The following is an 18,644-nucleotide window of genomic DNA, read 5'->3' as shown; positions in this document are numbered from 1 at the left end:
GCATTACACATCAGTCTCTATATCCCTTTCTTTTTTTTTCCTTTCCTTAATAATTTTAATTATTCACTAAAAGAATAAAATAAAATTGGTATGAAGCGAACGATTTCTGGAGATGTGGATGTGGATGTGACTCATCCTGCCGTGTGTTTTTACCGTGAGGTGCTGATCAATCTAAAGTGGTCTGCTATTCGCAGTGAATTCCTTGAGGCTCTGCAGACCGCCCCTCATCTTCACTTTGCGGAGCCGAAGAAATTGTGGCGCCACAGTCAAGAGGCACTTGGAAAGTGGGTGCTCTCCCAAGTGGCGCGGGATACACAAAGTAGCACAGACACAAATACATGTGTTTCTTTCTTTCCAAGAAAAGCAATGTTACCAGATGGTACATATGATGAACAACTTATTCGCGATATCTCACTTAAGTGTGAGAACTCTAGTAGTTCTGATGTGATAGCAAGCATCAAGGAAGTTCTTAACCGATTTAATCTTTCATCACGTTGTGAAGAAGCGGCGGTGTCGATAGAGAAAGAATTGGAAACTACTAGCCCATCTTCATACTGTACACCGTCGCTTTCTATTGTATCAGAAGAAGATGAAAAGGGTCGTACAGCCATGCAACGCCGTGTACAGGGATCTATTGTAGTAATTGGTGTTAAGTGGCCTGAACATGTTGCAAGGCACATGCGCCGCAAATGTTCACCAGTATCTATTCCTCTTGCAGCTTACAAGAAACTTGATATGTGTTACCGTCACTTTGCGGACAGTACAGAGAGTGTACGCTACTCTAAATTAGATTATGAGAGTCGTTTCGCCTTAAGAGCAGCTACACTTGCTTTACGTTATGAGGGTTGTCTAGCAACAGGATCATTACAACTCTGTGCTGATACAAGACTGAAACAGTATCTACATTTTGCTGGTTACCATGTGATGGATTTGTGTGCTTCCCCAATAAATGCCTACATGGGTTCACCAAAAGATGGTTCCTACAACAGTATGGGTAATAGTAATAATAATACTGGCGAGAGCAATGAAAACAATTCTTCCCTCGAGAATGAAAATCTACCGAACCATTTTTGTAGCGCATTCTTTGATACGGATCGTTATTTTGGTAGTCTTGGAAGTGCCATGAAATTTGATGTGGCAGGGGCGTACAATTCTTCTGAGGTAAACCCAAAACGGAAACCGCTTTTGTTAACGCTTGATGTGCCGTATGATGAGGATCTCTGTGAACGCCTCTTCTTAAAACTCATTACAGACATGAAGAAAGTCGAAACGGAGGTTATAACGAGTGAAAATAAGACATCCCATTTCATTGCCGATTATGTGTTGGTATTACCACTTTGGTGGGATGTCCCCATGCAGCGGCGTAAAGTGCTCTTCACAGAAGCTGAAAGTCGTCCACTTCCATCTTCAGCAGAGGAGAAGGTGACACTAGATGCTGTTATTAAGGAACGTAGTGCCATGTTGAATGAGGGGTATACCGTTCCTTATGGTTGGCCACAACGCTTAGCAGAGGCGGCAGGAGAGAAGTGGGTCTGTTTTGATGGCGTTTTTGTGGGAGGTAGTTACGAATACTTCTGTACAGCCACAAACAAATGGCTGCGTGGTGTCACTGCTACGGAAGTCATTGGCTTATCGCAGCCACGTGAGCAGGAAACAGCACTCTCATTAGAGTCTCTGCTCTCCCGATTCTACGGTTGATATCTCTCTCTCTCTCTCTCTCTATATATATATATATATATATACATGTACAGGGCACAAAACAAAGCAAAGAAAAAAAATGAGGAAGGAAATTTATTCTTTGCTGCTCCCTGTAGAAGAGTGAAGTAATATTTGAGAATGCCGATGAATTTGTTGTAAAGAAAAAAAGAAAGGAGTTACGGTGTGGGTGTGTCTCATTTGTTGTTATTGATTTCTTTTGCTTTCCCTGTACCTCCCTTCAATTGGGATATATTCTTGTTTTTCTTTCTCTCTTCTTTTCTTTTTTTTTTTTTATTTCTTTGCACTCTTTTCCTCTCTAGTCGTGTATTACTCTGCTGTCACCACCACTACTACTACTAGAGGCGGAAGATGGTTCGATATGGTGGACCACGGTTTGAATTCTTCTTTACACACCAATTCCTTAACAATGAACAGGCTATTCGTAAAGAGGATGCGCAGCGTGTAGCGGCTATTATACGCAGACGTGAACGAGCCAAGGCCGCTGAAGCTGCACGTGAAGAGGAAAACCAACTACAGCAATCACCGGAAGAAGTGCCAGGTAAATCCATAGTGAAACCAGAACTTCCATCGCAGAAAGGAGCACAAAGTAAATTGCAGACATTACTGCAGAAGCGGGGATTAGCAGGAACTGCCGGATATGTGATTTTCCCAACGGCGCGGGGTGTACCGATGCCGGAGGGACGCGGAGGTGCACCGTACACACCAGGCGTGGATCGACACCGCATTGTTCCCACACAACTCCAACGATCCCAACAACAACAACGCAGTCGAGCAGCAGTGGCTGAGTATCTCCACGCCACAATACCGTCTGTGGACTCAATGGAGAGAAGAAACGGGGAGCAGCGGGACGAAGAAACGCATGGAACGTCAAGAGAAATAAGAGGCGTGGAAGGAGGCGAATATGTGGCGCGGAATAATGAACGGTCACCGTCGGTCTTCTCACACACTTCTTCCAACGCCCCTATTAGAGCACTGGGGACAAAACACATGAATACAATAAGTACGAAGAAAGAAGTACAGGAACATCTCAGACACTATGGAGGATCCATGGTGCCACCTATACGTGGAGACAGAAGTGTTACACCATTTGATAATATGTTACTTCCAGAGTTAACTACCCGTTTGGTTCGCATGCAGCAAATTCTGCGTTCGTGACGGGTTCTCAACTGCACTTTTGTTTGTTTGTATTTTCATTCATTGATTTGTGTGTGCATGCCCTCTCTCGGGTATTGCGTTTGATGTAAAAAAGAGAGAAAAACAGTTTTTGGAGTGAATAAAGAAAAAGGAGAAACATAACCAGTGGAGAAATATTATGTATCTGACAAAGTAAGACTTTGTACTTTAGAAAAGAAAATTTGTGCCAACATTTTTAGAAAAAAGAAAGAATTTTTTTCCTTTTTTTTTTTTATGGTTCTTAAGATTTTTAAGGTAAAGGAAGTTTAGCTGCGTTTTTCTTGCGCAGGTGAAAGGTCACCCACTCTTTCTATTTCTTGAAACACAGGCAATCTATTTATTTGATTATATAAATATAAATATATATATATATATATATATATATATATATATATACACGCATACACTTACGCCTATTAATACTCTGGAGAAAGAAGTGAGAAAAAACCAATGACGCAACTCCACTCAATTGCCAGTCTTGACTATGGCGACGGCCGGACATGTGTTTGTCGTATCTGCGAGTGTGGAAAACACAAGTGCAGTGAGGTGAAACTTCCCTTCTTTGGCGAGACAACCTACCGTGATGAGTATGTGCCAAAGAAGACAGAGCGTGATGCCCTCCGCCGGGGCCGAGCCGCCGTCTTTCCCACAAAAGCAGAACCCGGACACTTTAAGACAACAAAACAAGAGGCGTGGGAGCCGCTGGAAGGAAAAGTAGTGCGACCGGCGCAGTCATTTAAACCCCGCGCCGTTCTCGGCGAGCCGATTCCCTTCTCCGGCACAACAACACACCGCAATGACTTCCCAGGACATATGCCAGAACAAGAACGGGCTCGCTATAAACAGGAGCCGCTGCCAAAACTAAAGGGCACATATGAAACCACCAATGGCGCGATGCAGGCACCTATTAATAAGTGTCTCGAGGACGGGGCACTACCAAAACCGCCAAAGTCATTTCGCGGTGATGAGTCAGTTGGACAGGCCGTTCCATTTGACGGAATCGCCAGCTACACCGCCGACTACCCACCCAAACAACCCCTCTTTCCACCAAAGACACGAAAGGCACAAGAACGCGCAGAACTGCCAGAAACGCGTGACTTTGAGACAACGCAGTCCGACGCGTACAGAGTGCCGCCACACCGACTGCGTCACGTCTGTCCGGCGGCGTTGGTGCCAAAGCGGGCGCCTTCTGTGGACGGACACTACAAAATCTCTGTGTACGGCATTCCCTCGGGTGATATTTTGGACTAGACGACGTGGGCATAGGCGAGGAAGGAGAGAGAGAAAGCGAAAGGGGAACAAAAAAAAAAAACGTTGTGGGAGAGAGGGAAACAGACAGAAAGAAAAGGAAATGAGAGAAAGGGAGAGAGAGAAAGTGAGAAGAAGAAAAGCAATGTAGGAGGGAAAACACATACTATGGCCCTTGGTCACTTCCTTGTTGTTTTGTTTTTTCCTTTCTCTTTCGACCTTTCATTTCTACCCATTCTATTAGACTTCTTGAATCGGTTTTTGAACTCAAGGGGGTGAGTTAATAATGAGGGGGTGAGATGAATGGAGGTGGCAAGGGTCCCCTTCCTTCCTCTCTCTCTCTCCTTTTCTCTCACACATACCTACACTTCCACACGCAGAGTCGAACTCTCGACCTCCTTCTCTCTGCTTTTTTTTACTTGTTTTGTTTGTTTTGCTACCCGCTATTGAAGTTTTTTTTTTTACTTATTTGTTTCTTTCCCTTCTCTTTATGTTTTTTTTTCTATATCACCTTTGATGTTTGGTTTTCGTGCCTGATACCCACCACTGAATTTGTGAGTGTTTTTTTTTTTTTTTTGCTCATTTGCATATTCATACACACACTCTCTCTCTCTGCAAGTCTATATATGTTTCTGTATATTCATATTTTGTTATATATATTCATATATATTTACTTACATTGTGGAGTTACGGCGAGAGACATATCAGGTTTTTTTCTCTGTTTTGTCGTTTTTTGACTATCTGTCTCTTTGGATCTGTTAATATTCATCTTGGAGATGGTGTTTCACGGAGACGAAATATATCAATGTATGGAGATTAAGAGAAGTGAGTATATAACACGAGCAAAAAAAAGCTAAACAGGCTGAAGAAAGGAACAAATCCAATCTTGCATATATAGTATGTATGTCCGTATGTATATATGCTTACATGTAATTAGAAAAGGGGAGAGGAGAAGTAGCAAACAAAGTGTTGGTGGGGGGATTAATGAAAAAAAATATATATATATATACCGACTGTTAAAGATGTCCCATATATATCTCTGTATGTATATGTATGTGTGTCATCACCAACTAAATCGAACCTCCCTCGATGAGAATGTATTCCAAAAAGAAGAACTATATAGAAAAAAAAGAAACAAGAAAGCAAATAAAAAAAAAAAAAAACGCACTGTTTGTTGGTGTACTTTTGTGGATGCGAGATTGTGTGTGTGTGTTTTTTTTTTTTTATGTTGCTTTCGTTTGTGTGTCTGTACTCTTCTTTTTTTTGTCAATCAGCAACTGTAAAGGGTTTGTTGACCTTCGGCTTCTACATATGGAGAAGAAGGTTTATGCCCTCACAGTAAACAAAAAACATATTACAGAACATGACTTATCCCATTTCTTTTCTTTTCTTTTTTTTTTCGTGGTTTACTCTTGATTTTTTTTATCTATTTTGAAAACAGCAGGAAGCAAAGGAAAGGTCAATCAAAGAAGAAGGAAAGGAAGGAGGAGGGGAAAAAAAACAATAAGTTGTGTGTTCACACATTGGCATATATACATACACACTTACAGAGACACATATTTTAAAAGAAAGAAAGAAGCAATTATACTTAAGATTCGAGATATTTTTTTAGAACTGAAAAAAGAGATGCGGTCGAATTGTGTAGGACATTTGGGGAACGACACGTTTATTACTGCTACTCGCGATGAAACCGATAATTTATTTCTTGTGACGGGTGTATTGATGGAGGACCGCGTTACGCCCTATCCATTGGCGCGGCGAGTGCGATTTTTGCCTCACAGCGAACTTGAGTTTCCGATGAATAATGAAGCCAAAGAAGATAGTGCATCATCATCCACAACAACAATACTGTCAACAACAACACCACCACCAGCAGCAGCGGCACTAGCAACAACAACAACAAGAACAAAAGATGAACCTGAACAAAATGGATTAAAAAGTGTGCGACATAGTTTCCACACTTCATTTGACGGTAAATTTATTGCTGCTATCAGCAATGGACAGATGATGCACTACTTAATTGATGTGCTGAGTGCTCGTGTGAGTCAGTTCAGGACAAAGGAGTGCGTTATCAGTGTAGCCTGGCATCCGACGAGTAACGTACATTTAATGTTGTTATTGACATCAGGAACACTTCTTGTAATTCGCACCGATACTGCACGATTAGGTGTTCTATTTGAAGATATCCAAGAAGTTCACCTCACAGATATTATCTCTGATTTTAAGGATTATGTTTTAACTGGAAATGATCCTACTCTTACAGCTGAACTGGAGGATCCTCGAGGCCGTAAACGTAATTTGTCCCCTGGAATGGCATTAGAAGGAATTAAACAGAGGTCTCCTACTAAAATGATTACCCAATGCGAAGCGAAAAAAGGTTCTTTATCATCATCATCATCCTCTTCTTCTTCTTCTTCTTCCTCTTCCTCTTCCTCTGCTACTCTTGCTGGTGTTCCCGATAATGTTCACCCTTTTTCCGCACGTCCATCCGCTGTTGTTCCTGTTACAGAGACCGCATCCACTGCGCTGCTGCGAGTCCCATTAGCAAACGGTGAACTTTCAGTAATTGCAATATCTGTTATTCCCGCAACTCGCAGTCTCCCTGCGATGTTGTTGTTATTGACCCGCAGTGGCGATGCCTTTTCAATGAAGCTCAGTCCAGATGGATTGCCAGCGTCACTAGGAAAAGAGTACGATGGTCGCGTTGAAACTATTTTGAGCAAAGAACACGAAACCCCCCGCGATATTGGTCCATCTCCATGTGTACATTACTTGATACGTGGTGGGACCACACATGCGGGGTATGAAGAACACTCATTAGCTATTGGGTCCGCTATAGTAGATGAAGATGTTGGGCGATATGTTGTATTTGTGCTCTACAGCAGTGGTGTATTACGTGGTAGTTGGTTCAGAGAACCAGACCTTCTTTGTCGTAATCATATGCAGCAGCAGATGGATATTTCTATCGCCCTTGACGCTGCACTACCACCAGAGTATTTGTTACCCACTCCTGTTGTACCCTCTGTTACACATCTTGTTGGAGTGCAGACTTGTGGTAATGCAACTTTGATTCGCTATGATGACGCCGTATATCTATGTGTGTGGCCCATGTGGTCTCGCAAAGCCGCAGGATGGGTATATCGTGAAGTTGGTACAGATGGATATCAGCGACTGCCTGTTGTTGGACGCAGTGCAGCAATTCCTGATCCCATTTCATTTCGATTGCCCTATGATGTCACAGATGCAGGTGTTTGTGTCGGCGTAAATGACATTCTTATCTTTCCCGAGATAATCACTCATTCAGAACCGTGTCGACGATCAAAACCAATTATTATAAAGATCTCCAGTCTTATACTCGCCGCTCTCTTCGCACGGGGAGAGAAGTATACTCTGACGTTCGGTGACATGGGTGGTCCGGCTTCTACTACTGATGATAATAAGAAAGAGAAGGCAGAGAGTATTGCCCAACATCGTCGTCTTGAAGAACTGCTTGAAATGACTTCGGAGTCTTTCAATCGGTGGATCTGCGGATATCCACATGATGCTATAGATAGCAAAACTGTCGAGCTAGCACAAGGTGTGAAGAATACTCACGAAAAGATGCGAACACGTCATATTGACTTGCAGAAGCGAGAGGGACTGCTTGTCTTGCGTGTATCTCAACTAATGGAGAAGCAGCAACAAATGACAGAAGAAATTGTGCACTCGCAGCGTATTGTACGCGAGGCGTTCATGCATCGCCTCGGAGTTGACTCACTCTATGCAGCCAACACAACCTTAGGCAAAATCCACAAGTTGTTAAATGAATTAGAAGCTCTTGCAGATCAGCGAAAGGCAAACAAAATGAAGGGTGACAAACTTATTCTTTGTGAAGGAGAGACATGCAAAGGATCGCAATAATGAGTGAAACCGATATAACGTAAAACCAACAGAATCCAGAAAAAAAAACATATGAACTTGTTTTTTCTTTTCTTGTTGTTGTTGTTTTATTTATCTTTGTTATTATTGTTTTTCGTTTCTAGTGTGATATTCTGTTATTTTATACGGGATTTCGTTCTCTTTATTTATTTATGTATTTGTGTATTTTCCCCTCTTTATTTGTTGTTTTTTTCTTGGTTTGTAATTCTAATACCACCATTCACTTGGATTGAGTGAGACCACAGAGGAGTGGGAAGAAGGAAGGAACTGGGGGAAACAAATTGATAAAGTGGTATATTATAGAGTGTTTTCTTATACAAAGATAAGATATATATATATATATATATATATATATATATATTAAAGAAAGAAAGGTGACTGTTTGTGTGTTTGTGTGACTCGTGCCCCCCCCTCTACTGTGTCGGTGAGTGCCGTTCACGTAAAAACACCTAAATGACGGAATTGACCTCTTTGACGGACAGCGTACTCAGTGGGAAGCAGGAGCAGAGTCTGCAGCACTCATCAGGTAACGATGCCAGAATGATAGAAGAAGAACAACAGCGTGAAAAGATTGCCCAACTTTCAGATGATAATATGCGACTAAAAGTACGACAATCACAACTTAAAGATCAATTGGAGGAGTTAACGCGTCAGCTGTTAGCAGAGAGAAGCGCGAGACAGGTTCTTACTGCAGAGATGGAAGATGCAAAGGAACGCCTGCAACGCGCAAAGGATCATCTTGATCAACAAAAGAAAGATCATAGTGGACTTTCACTTCAGTTATGTACTGTAACAGCAGAAAGAGACGAACTTGAGGCTAAGTTGAATGAGGTTTGGGAAAGTATGGCTGTACTTGAGGAAATGGCACGTTCAAAAGATGCCGTCAATCAGTCATTGCGTGAGGCAGTTGATAATGAAAAGAGGGAGAGGGCAGCACAAGATGTACTGATGAGCGCCATGGTGACTCAGTTAGCTGGACTAGAAGAACAGGTGGGTGCTGTCGCAGAGGCTGAAGAGCGACAGCGGCGAGTTTTTGAAGAAACGGTACGTAATTTGCGTGAAGAGGCTCAACGTATTGGGCGCAAGCTAGAAATTTTGGCAGATTACGATTCAATAGCGACATTAGAACAACAACAAGAACAACAGCAGCAGCAGCATGAATCATTACTGTTATCAGACAAAACTTATGATGGTGTTTCTGTTACTTCCCCTACAAGTGTTGTTAACAATATTGGTGGTACAACGGATGATGGACTTAATACATCTGACTTGGGAATGATAGATCGAGAAAATATACTGTTAAAGTCTGATATTCGTCTTTTCACTCCCATTCACCAGGCATTACGGCATTTGTGCCGTCAGATTCAAAGAGAACGTGAGGAACGGTACAATATGCAGCAGGAGCGAAGTGTACTTGAGACTCATATTAGGGCACTTAAGGATGAGTTAAGACGATTAGGGAATGACAGTGATGGTGTGCGAGAGAAACTCTTGAGGAGTGAAGCACAGTGGGCACAAACTACAGAGACGCTGGAAAACATCCGACAGGCTCGTCTAAAGGAAGTTGCAGAGTCAGCAGATACACGGCGTAGACTTACTCTTCTTCTCCATTGTGTGGATGATTGGTGTGTGATTGAGCAAAAAATATCAGACATTGTACATGATACGAAGCGACTACGTAGCGCTCTTGAAGAAGGTCGTCGAATGCATGAGGCGTATGTATCACGGAAGGAAGAGGAGATAGATTCCATAACTGATAAACATCAACGTGAGATAGATGGGCAACAACGACAACTTGAGCAGATTAGACATGAATGTGAACGTTACAAAAGAGCTGCAAGGGTATCTGGTGCTTTGGCTACGAATATCCCTACTACTGTTATTGATAGTAGTAATGCTACTACTACATCAACAAGTACTACTACTAATACTACTAATACTGCTGGAGTTGGTAATACTAGTATTATTAACAGTAGTGGTTGTATGCATGGTACCACAATGACTGACTTGCAGCTTGAACATGAAGCGCTCACTGTAAAGTATCGTGAAGTGTTACGGTACGTGGAAACTGAGCTAGAACCACTTGCGATGGAGCAGGCCAAGTCCTTACAGGAGGAAAAACAGCGTGTAGAGGAACTGAAAAACAATAATGATATCTTGCGACGTGAGATACAATCTCTAAATAATTCACGCATAGAAGGTATTGGGAAATTATCACTTTTCGAGGCGCTTGTTCTTACAGTCCGTGTGCTCTCTGGTACCATGGTGGATTTGCGTGAGATGGTACAACAGCGTACAGCCCTCACACGTTATATACTCGCATATGAACAAATGTTTGGTCCTTTGAATGTTTGTGGGGATTCAACACGACCACGTGCTGTGATGCGATTCCGAAAGGTTGTTGTGGCTGTGTTAGCCGCCCACCGTCTCCTTGCACTCGGTCGTACTATGTCTTCTGGTAACAGGAGTAAATGTAGGAATTATAGTGATATTATTATACCCGCAGAACGACGGCGTGGTGGTCGTATTCGTTTACCATTGGAAACATACTGTTTGGTACGAGGTGGTTTCATTCAATTACCATCGATTGAAAGGGGTAGAGATGGTGTAGAATACCTAGAAGATGAAAGAGTTGGTAAAGAAAGAGGGAGTGATATCGATAACATTATATTTGTGAATGAACAGGATCTCCAGCTTCCTGTTTTGTCTCAGAAAGAAGAGTCTTGTAATTCCTTGGTTGAATTGGCTAAACAGAGCCGTTCTTTGCGAAGCTTTATAGACAATTTACTATCGTTTGTTACTGTTCCATCAGGACAAGAGTCATTGTATAGCGTGAAGGACCCGTTGTGGCGTGGGTTGTCAAATGGACTGAATGCATTTAAAAAAACTGCATTACAAAATCATCGTTTCACCCCTAGTGAGCCCCACCGGTTATTACATCTTCCACCGCGTGTACCTGGGCGTGAAAGTGTCTCACCTGAATATGGATTGCCGCGGTCAAACATTAGGCCTCCTGTTAGTGGTAGTACTGCTATTAGTATTGGTACTAATACTGCTGCTGCTGCTGTGGCCCAGCGGACATCTCAAGTTGGTACTGAGAGTGCTTATGTAAATCAAAAACCACCGGCACGTGCATTGTCCTATTCCACTGGACGCACACAAGAGGGTAATGTCGGAAAAAGCAGTAATGTGTATCCCACACCGCAGCCTACAAATCAGAGCAAAGAAACCCTCCAGAGTGTTGAAGAGGCTCTCCAACGTTCGCTGCTTCGAGACGCACTAGATTCCAATAGTTCACCAGAAATTCATATAGGGAGCGGCTTCACTGCTGAGGTACTGAGTGTTATCCATGCACTCGACCAACGTGTAATGGGGGCGTTAGAGCATCGCTCAAAGGTTGAAGAGTGGCGACCAAGACGTTGACATGGTGAGAGTAAGGGAAAAGTGAAGTGAAGTGAGTTGTTTTTATTCCCTTGTTATTGTTGTTGTTGTTTTCTTGTTTTTGAACCTTGACCTTCACGTATTATCTATACAAATCCTCTGAAAAGAGGGATGCCGTCCAAACAAATGTGGAAGGGACAAGAATGACGAAAAAAAAAAAATACAAAATATATCCGATACGAAAAACAAAAAATCACACGAATCTAAGAATAAGTGAGGATTACTATTGTAGGAATTGTAGCTGAGAGAATGAAAGAACCTTTTTTTGTTTTTTTTCTCCCTCTCTCTTTCCATTTTTGGGGGTTATTTGAATCCTCTTCTTCATTTCTCCAGCGTATGCGTGGGTTAACGAAGCTCTACTGTTTGGCATGTGAGCAAGAGGGCTGTCTGTCGAACTCGCACTTCCTGGAGTTATGCAGAACTCTCGACTCATCAGAGGAATGCCCCATAAACCTAGACCTTAGTAGTAACTACTTGGGAGATGCGGGATCAGCTGCACTCCTACGTACAGTAGAAATAATGCGCTGGGTACGTGTTATCAATCTTCGAGATTGCGGTGCCGGTCCACTGGCGGTGAAAGCATTAATGATTGCAGCAGAAGAGCACCCAAATCTTCGATCTGTTGATCTGCGTGGTATAAATAACGAGATCTTCGCTGTATCAGGTAGACGCTTACTGGTGTTACTACAACGTTGTCCAAAGTTAGTAGTCCATGTTAACTATGACGATTTCCCAGTAACATTGGCTCGGAAACTACTGGCATCCAATCAACATAATGAAAAAATGCAGCAGGAAGAAGAAGCTGCAATTGCGGCTGAAAAAATGGCTGCAATGCCTGTTCTCAAATCTTTAGAGAAAGGTAATATTAATCAAGATCTTTTCTACTTACCCACACATGACCGTGATGGGATACCCCTCTATACTGGTAACAATGAAGGACTCCTACATCTAGTAGAAACCCTAAACACATACATGGAATCATATTTAGAGAGTTACCAATACGTTGGACGTGTGGCGGCTCAATTAGCGGTTGATCTAGGAGCTTCTATTCTCCCGTGCATTCGTGCAACAATGGTTGCTGTTTCCCCATCGTTTGCATCACGTACAGGGAAAAAATATCCTACCGATGTGGTACGCTCTATTCGTGCTGTAGATGCACTACTGCGTGGTCTGCGTGCGAACCCAGAAATGCTTGAGGAATTGGTCGCCACACGTGGGCCTATGCTGCAAATGTACGTTTCACAACTCATAGAAGCCCGTGGGGAGTATGAGAGTCTCGTCTGTAGTCGTGTTGGTGTTCATCCATCATCGCGAGAGCGGGAGCTGGGGGTGTTATTGCGGGAATTATACGGTCGCGTGGCACCAGCATTGGGGCGACGCAAAGAATGTACGGAATTGCAGGCAGTTCTGCAGCGTGTGAGGGAATTGCCCGCTCATCTTCTTGCACAGATACGATATTTTGCATTTAATTACCCTACACAGAGAGTGGAATGGGCCAAGGACTACTTTCGTATACCAGAACCACAGCAACAGGAACAAGCACCAGAGCAACCACGAGATGATAAAATACATGGAAATGATGTGAATGGGCAAGAAATAACGAGTCCGAGAGGAATACTTGTCTCTGCAATGAATGACCTCCGTGAGCTGCTGGCGGATCCGTATACTGCCGCTCGCTATACGGTGACTAGACCACTCTTTGAAGCACTACCAACGGAAATGCGAGTTTTTCTATGTGACTTGGCTCTGAGGCGTGGGAGTTCCTTGTACACCCCAAGAGTCTTCACCATATTTGAGAAGGGACTAGAAGGAAAAGAAGAAGAAGCGAAGGATCAAAAGGAAGAAAAAGTAACAGCTGAGTTAACGGATCCATTTGATATTGTTCGTATCTTTGAAAAGGTTCAAGGCAAAAGAGAATTATCTGATGTAATTTGCGCTTTTGAAGAGTGGTACCAGTTGTGTCAAGTGGAGTGCTATGACGTAACACACGTGAATCGGGAGGAGTTGCTATCTGCAATGTCTTCAATGTAAAAGAGATAGACAGTTTGAACTATACATCTTGCAATGAGTCAAGAGAAAGGAAAAAAAGAACGAAAAAGAACCAATAATAATAGTCACTTTTTGGTTGTTGTTGTTTTTTTTCTAAGAAGTTTAAGTGTATGTTGCATACGAACATTTGTTTGTATTTTTTCCTTATTTCTTTCTTTTTTCTTTTTCTTATTTTTTTTTTTTTATTTTGTGGGGGTTTTGGTATTCTTATTTTGGGAGGGGGGGGAAGGTAGGGGTAAGATGCACGGGAAACCTTCTCTCCCGCGAGAACCCCTTGATGTACCACATCGTGGTATTTCTCTCACGCATCCATCAAATCCCATCATCTTTCTTGACATGTTATGTCCGAAACATGTAGTAGTGGCAAACACAGCGACTAGTGAAGATCATAAAGAACCGGCTCATCGCTTTCTTTTTGAACTCTTTGCAGATTTAGCACCCACATTAGCCGCAAACATTTACAGCCTCTGTGTGGGTAGTTCCACGCGTCTTATCGATCAGAGACCACAACCTGCAGGCTACAAGGGAACTGTAATTCATGATGCCCTTGTTGGACAGTATCTTATTGGTGGTGATGTGATGGGGAGTAATGGTAGTGGTTTCTTCTCTGCATTGGGTGAGCGTCAGGGGCCGCTGATTGTACCACCGGATGAACTGAGGGCTCTCACAGAGGTTGGATTGTCTCGATGTCAACATTTTCCTGGTATTTACATGCAGTACTGGAATTACACACCTAATTCAGCAACAGTAGCACCAAGAACACTAAAGGTAGCATCAACTCTCCGCATTGACGTAATGGAACGTGGTGTGGAAGATAATAAGATGCCATCTGATGCCGCTCTTATAGGTCGAATGGTGTACCGTGATGCGGAATCTCGGGAAGCAGCAAAGCGTCAGTTGATGGAATTGACAAAGGCAGTATTCCACGCAAAACGAAGCGGGATGCCGCAGTTGCTACCCACAATTGTTTTGTCTGGCGAGATGTGACACGATAAATTATATGCCTCATTATTCGCTTCTATCTATGTTTCTCTATCTATCTATCTATATCTCTCCGATAAGAATAACAACGGGGGAAAAAAATGAGTGGGGAAAGGAAGAAGGGACGAAAAGGCAAAAAAAAAGATGAAGGAAATAATTTATTCGTTTTTCTTGTGCTCCCGGGGGAGAAGGGAGAGTAAAAAGGTGAGGTTGAGGTAGAGAGAAGAAATCTGGTCTGAGAAGTACCTCGGTTTGCTGTGACACTATTATATTGCTCGTTAATATGTTTTACTATTATCCCTTGTATGTATTTATTTTTCGCGTTTTTATTGCTCTACACTGCGCTCTAGTTTTTGTTCCCCTCCTTTAATGCACTGTGAAGTAATAGAAAAAAGGAGGCTGTGAGAAATGTCTGCTTCGCCAGGAGGAAACCATGTGGTCATTGCGTTATGTGGTTCGGAGAAGAAACACCGTCAGTCTTTTGATAAACTACGACAGTATATTGAAATGATACGTAGAGTAGAAGAAGGGAACACCACTTTAGAAAATAATAATAATAATAATAATAATAATAATAATAATAATAATAATAGTGGTGGTGGTGTAATGTCCTTCTCCATTGTAAAGTTGTGCTATAACGACAGCAACAATAAACTCTCTACAGAAACAGGTGTGGACGAGGATGTAGATGTGGTACTTCACAAGATTAGTACTTTACCACCAAAGGCAGCCGCAGCACTGCAAGAGTGGTGTGTCGTGACTTCACGTCTACGTCTTCAAAACGGACTCCGGCCTGTTATTCTTATTGATCCAATAGAGTCTACTCGACTGGTGTTACAGCGTTCTTTTGTGTGTAAACTGTTTGATGGACGTTTGCGACGACCGTTGTGTCTTACACTCCGTTCCTGGCTTTGGACACGTGGCAATAATAATAATAATAATAATAATAATAATAATAATAATAATAATAATAATAATGCAATGACACCACTTGGTATTTCCTCATTTGTGCTGGGGGATGCGGTTGAGTCGGAGCTTCCACATTCTAGCAGCATGTGGCGAATTATGAAAACAGACTTAAGTACAGGACCGCCCCACACACATCATATGGTTGTGTGGAAAGGCAGTAGTAACCCGGAGACCTCCGTACCAGAAGAGGTACAAAGTTTATTACCGAAAGAGTTTGATACGTTTGTCTTGCAGGGTTTTTTAATATCTTCTATTCATGTTGTGATTAAAGTTTATTGTATCGGCACAACTGTATTTGTTAAGGCGGTTTCTACGACTCCATTGCTGCGGAAAATTCTGGAAGGTGGTGGAGAACCAGTTTTTGTTGATTCCCAGAAGAAATATCCAGATGAGGAAGGGTGGAAAGAGCAAGAGAAATACTGGAAAAGTTTTCTTGCAGAAGGTGGGAGGATGCACACAGCTTGTAGTCAAATCTCTTCTCAAATAGCAGAGGAACTTCATCTCAGTTTATTTGGATTTGACCTGCTTTTACTTCCCCATCATTTATGTCGACGTAATAGTTTTCTCTTGGATGCCGCCGCAGTTGCAGCACCAGAGATGTTGCAAACCGCATCTACGGGAACCAATGTAATAGAATCAATATTACATAAAGAAACTCTTTTTGATGAAACTACTGGAGCCCCTACGGCGATATTGTCCTCTGCAGTTCCAGTATTAGTTGATGTAAACTACTTCCCAGGCTTTGCAGGTGTAGAAAATGCCAGTGAATGTCTGCTGGAGGTGATTGAATCAAGGGTGGTGGGAACCCGCAACATAGAAATAGGTCATGCCTTGCATAAGAAGTTATCTACCTGTGGCTGCTGTTGCTAAGGTTACAAATCATGTGTGTCGACGTATATGTGATATATATATATATATATATATATATATATTGCTTATTTGTTTGTTTTTTAGTTGTGTGGGTGAGAACAAAACAAAAAAGAAACGTAATTTTTGTCACCTACTGTTAAACGAACGCATTTAAAGATTCACCAGTACCCTTAATTATTGCAAGAGGCACTCTCAGGAAGTAGTATTTATTTTCTTTCTTTGTTGGTTGTTGTTGTTGTTACTGTTATTTGTTATTGTTTTTATGTTGTTCTTGTTCTCCTTATTATTTTTCTATTTTTTCAGCTGTTGGCCGAAGCCGCTGAGTGTAGTGGAGAAAACACATAAATATACATATACACTTACATAGATACAGTTACACGGACACTTACACTCATACACACGCAGTGTATCAAAGTTGAGGGGGAGCAGGAATTTGCAGACCTGTTCACCACCTATTTATATATTAATATACATATATAAATATATTTATATATTCGAAGCATACAACAAGAAATATATATATATATATATATATATATTGTCGCAAAAGAAACCCACATAGAAATACATAGAAATGAAGCAGAATATAGACGATGGAAAAGAGATGGAGACAGCGTCGCACACATCTTCATTGAATGAATCATGGCGACGTGCAGCCCCTAGTAGTGCTTTTCCTCCAACACTCCCACCCAAACATCCTGCTTCAACAACAACAACAACAATTACTACTAATAGTAGTGTCATACCACATGTAAACGGTCACACCGTACCCACACTAATACGTGATGGTACGATGACAACCAAATCAACAGGATTGCAGCATCCATTTATCTCCGCAGCAGACTATAGTGACCGCCAGCGACTGCTCTCACACATCACATTCCTGAGCGGACAGCTACAACGGGCGGAGATAATGTTGCAGAGTATCGCATCCCGTCCCATAGTCTCAGAGACGGAGTTGGCTCGCTTTGATCCCATTATTGCACAGGCACAGATTGATCGACTAGATAGCGCCCTTGCACAAATTGGATTGCTGCGTGAAGCGGAAGTAGATCATGGGCGGACGCTAGCAACGGAACTCGCGGGAATGCGTGAGGAGCGAAATCGTCTAGTGGAGCGTGTGGATGCATTAGAGTCAGAACTCAACGTACTGCGTGGAGAACGGGAGGAATTGGTGGTTCAACTACGGGATGCCACAGAAAAAATGACTTCTAGAAAGAGAAATGAAGAGTTTGGGAATGGATATGGATATGAGGGAGTTCGGGTAGTAGTGGCATCTCCACGTCGTGGCCCAGTCGGTCTGGGGCGAGCTGTGGAGGAACTACAACTGCAGGAAACTGTGCAGCGTATGCAATTATTGTTGGAAATGTTTATGGAGCCGATCTGTATTGCCTTTGATGCCGGTGTTGTGTGGATCACAGAGACGGAACTCCATCGCGCCGGTGTGCAGATTGATAATGCGGTGCTGCCTGAAGTGCAAAATGATAGTCATGAACTCCCAAGGACGGTGGAGTCTAATCATCAAGTATCGCAGAAAATGTGGGAGAGCATGAAGGAAAAGTGCCACAACGCTGAGCAGCAAGCGGAGCGATTGAGGAAACTCTTGGAGGAGGAGCAACAACGTACGGAGTCGATGGCGAAGGAACACTGTAAACAACTGGAACAGGTGCATGATCAGGTAGTGCACGAGCGGCGACACATTATGGAGAGTCTTATGGCTGAAGTAGAGGAACAAATGCGGAATGCTTTCCGTGATGGACGACTCTATGAAAAGAAACTTTCAGAAGAACGTCGACAAAAACAGCGGCAACGATTTCCTACAGGGCAGAAAAAAACCCTAATAACATCATCACGTGACGAGAACACAGTTTCAACACGACTGGAAGGGAGAGGAAAGTCAGCTCCAGGTGCATCATCGACATCCGAATGCTACGTTGTTACTAATAGTAGTGATAGTAGCCATAGTGATGATGAGAATCGTGGTGATGGCTCTGGTATTATAAACGGTGGAACTTCAATGGAAGAAGATCGACAAATAAAAATCGGAAGCAACAAAGAAGGACGCTGTCTAAGATGATACTGGTTAAAGCGATCATGTGTTGTGTGTACAGTTTATTTTCACGCTCCTTTATTTATTTGTTTTTGTTTTTTTTTTCCTTTCTATCAACCTCACTTCCAGATTTTAGCGAATACTTGTATTAAAGTAAGAGGATTACTAAATATAATTTGTACCATTGTGTGTGTATGTACATTTTTCCTTCTTTCTTTCTTTTGTG

At 42.4% G+C, this 18,644-nt stretch overlaps 9 protein-coding genes across 10 annotated transcripts; all 9 read left to right on the top strand.

Moving 5' to 3' along the window:
* Nucleotides 1-90: 90 nt before the first annotated feature.
* LSM04_004047 (Phosphorylated CTD interacting factor 1) lies at nucleotides 91-1,698 on the top strand (the record flags this gene model as incomplete). Its single annotated transcript, XM_067338136.1, has 1 exon — nucleotides 91-1,698. One exon carries the CDS (start codon nucleotides 91-93, stop codon nucleotides 1,696-1,698), a length of 1,608 nt encoding a protein of 535 aa, XP_067190740.1.
* Nucleotides 1,699-2,067: 369 nt separating this feature from the next.
* Nucleotides 2,068-2,874, top strand: LSM04_003210 (uncharacterized protein; the record flags this gene model as incomplete). The annotated part of the gene is made up of 1 exon (XM_067338135.1): nucleotides 2,068-2,874. The coding sequence occupies one exon, from the start codon at nucleotides 2,068-2,070 to the stop codon at nucleotides 2,872-2,874; it is 807 nt and encodes a 268-aa protein (XP_067190708.1).
* Nucleotides 2,875-3,342: 468 nt separating this feature from the next.
* Nucleotides 3,343-4,143, top strand: LSM04_009327 (uncharacterized protein; the record flags this gene model as incomplete). Its single annotated transcript, XM_067338134.1, has 1 exon — nucleotides 3,343-4,143. The coding sequence occupies one exon, from the start codon at nucleotides 3,343-3,345 to the stop codon at nucleotides 4,141-4,143; it is 801 nt and encodes a 266-aa protein (XP_067190911.1).
* A 1,623-nt stretch (nucleotides 4,144-5,766) lies between these two features.
* On the top strand, nucleotides 5,767-8,040 carry LSM04_008444 (uncharacterized protein; the record flags this gene model as incomplete). The annotated part of the gene is made up of 1 exon (XM_067338133.1): nucleotides 5,767-8,040. The coding sequence occupies one exon, from the start codon at nucleotides 5,767-5,769 to the stop codon at nucleotides 8,038-8,040; it is 2,274 nt and encodes a 757-aa protein (XP_067190876.1).
* Nucleotides 8,041-8,511: 471 nt separating this feature from the next.
* Nucleotides 8,512-11,481, top strand: LSM04_006551 (uncharacterized protein; the record flags this gene model as incomplete). The annotated part of the gene is made up of 1 exon (XM_067338132.1): nucleotides 8,512-11,481. One exon carries the CDS (start codon nucleotides 8,512-8,514, stop codon nucleotides 11,479-11,481), a length of 2,970 nt encoding a protein of 989 aa, XP_067190818.1.
* A 354-nt stretch (nucleotides 11,482-11,835) lies between these two features.
* Nucleotides 11,836-13,530, top strand: LSM04_004309 (uncharacterized protein; the record flags this gene model as incomplete). The annotated part of the gene is made up of 1 exon (XM_067338131.1): nucleotides 11,836-13,530. The coding sequence occupies one exon, from the start codon at nucleotides 11,836-11,838 to the stop codon at nucleotides 13,528-13,530; it is 1,695 nt and encodes a 564-aa protein (XP_067190747.1).
* A 258-nt stretch (nucleotides 13,531-13,788) lies between these two features.
* Nucleotides 13,789-14,535, top strand: LSM04_005271 (uncharacterized protein; the record flags this gene model as incomplete). The annotated part of the gene is made up of 1 exon (XM_067338130.1): nucleotides 13,789-14,535. The coding sequence occupies one exon, from the start codon at nucleotides 13,789-13,791 to the stop codon at nucleotides 14,533-14,535; it is 747 nt and encodes a 248-aa protein (XP_067190788.1).
* A 402-nt stretch (nucleotides 14,536-14,937) lies between these two features.
* Nucleotides 14,938-16,368, top strand: LSM04_000043 (uncharacterized protein; the record flags this gene model as incomplete). The annotated part of the gene is made up of 1 exon (XM_067338129.1): nucleotides 14,938-16,368. The coding sequence occupies one exon, from the start codon at nucleotides 14,938-14,940 to the stop codon at nucleotides 16,366-16,368; it is 1,431 nt and encodes a 476-aa protein (XP_067190598.1).
* Nucleotides 16,369-16,942: 574 nt separating this feature from the next.
* Nucleotides 16,943-18,445, top strand: LSM04_007892 (uncharacterized protein; the record flags this gene model as incomplete). Of its 2 annotated transcripts, XM_067338127.1 has the most annotated exons (2): nucleotides 16,943-18,275; nucleotides 18,328-18,371. In XM_067338127.1, 2 exons carry the CDS (start codon nucleotides 16,943-16,945, stop codon nucleotides 18,369-18,371), a joined length of 1,377 nt encoding a protein of 458 aa, XP_067190854.1. The 2 variants fall into 2 exon arrangements, with proteins under 2 accessions (XP_067190854.1, XP_067190855.1); XM_067338128.1 differs by having other exon boundaries at nucleotides 16,943-18,445.
* Nucleotides 18,446-18,644: the final 199 nt, after the last annotated feature.

The sequence above is a fragment of the Trypanosoma melophagium genome, assembly GCF_022059095.1.
Source record: "Trypanosoma melophagium isolate St. Kilda chromosome Unknown ctg26segment0, whole genome shotgun sequence".
Taxonomy (NCBI): Eukaryota; Euglenozoa; class Kinetoplastea; order Trypanosomatida; family Trypanosomatidae; genus Trypanosoma; species Trypanosoma melophagium.
This window is presented reverse-complemented; position numbering and strand designations above follow the sequence as displayed.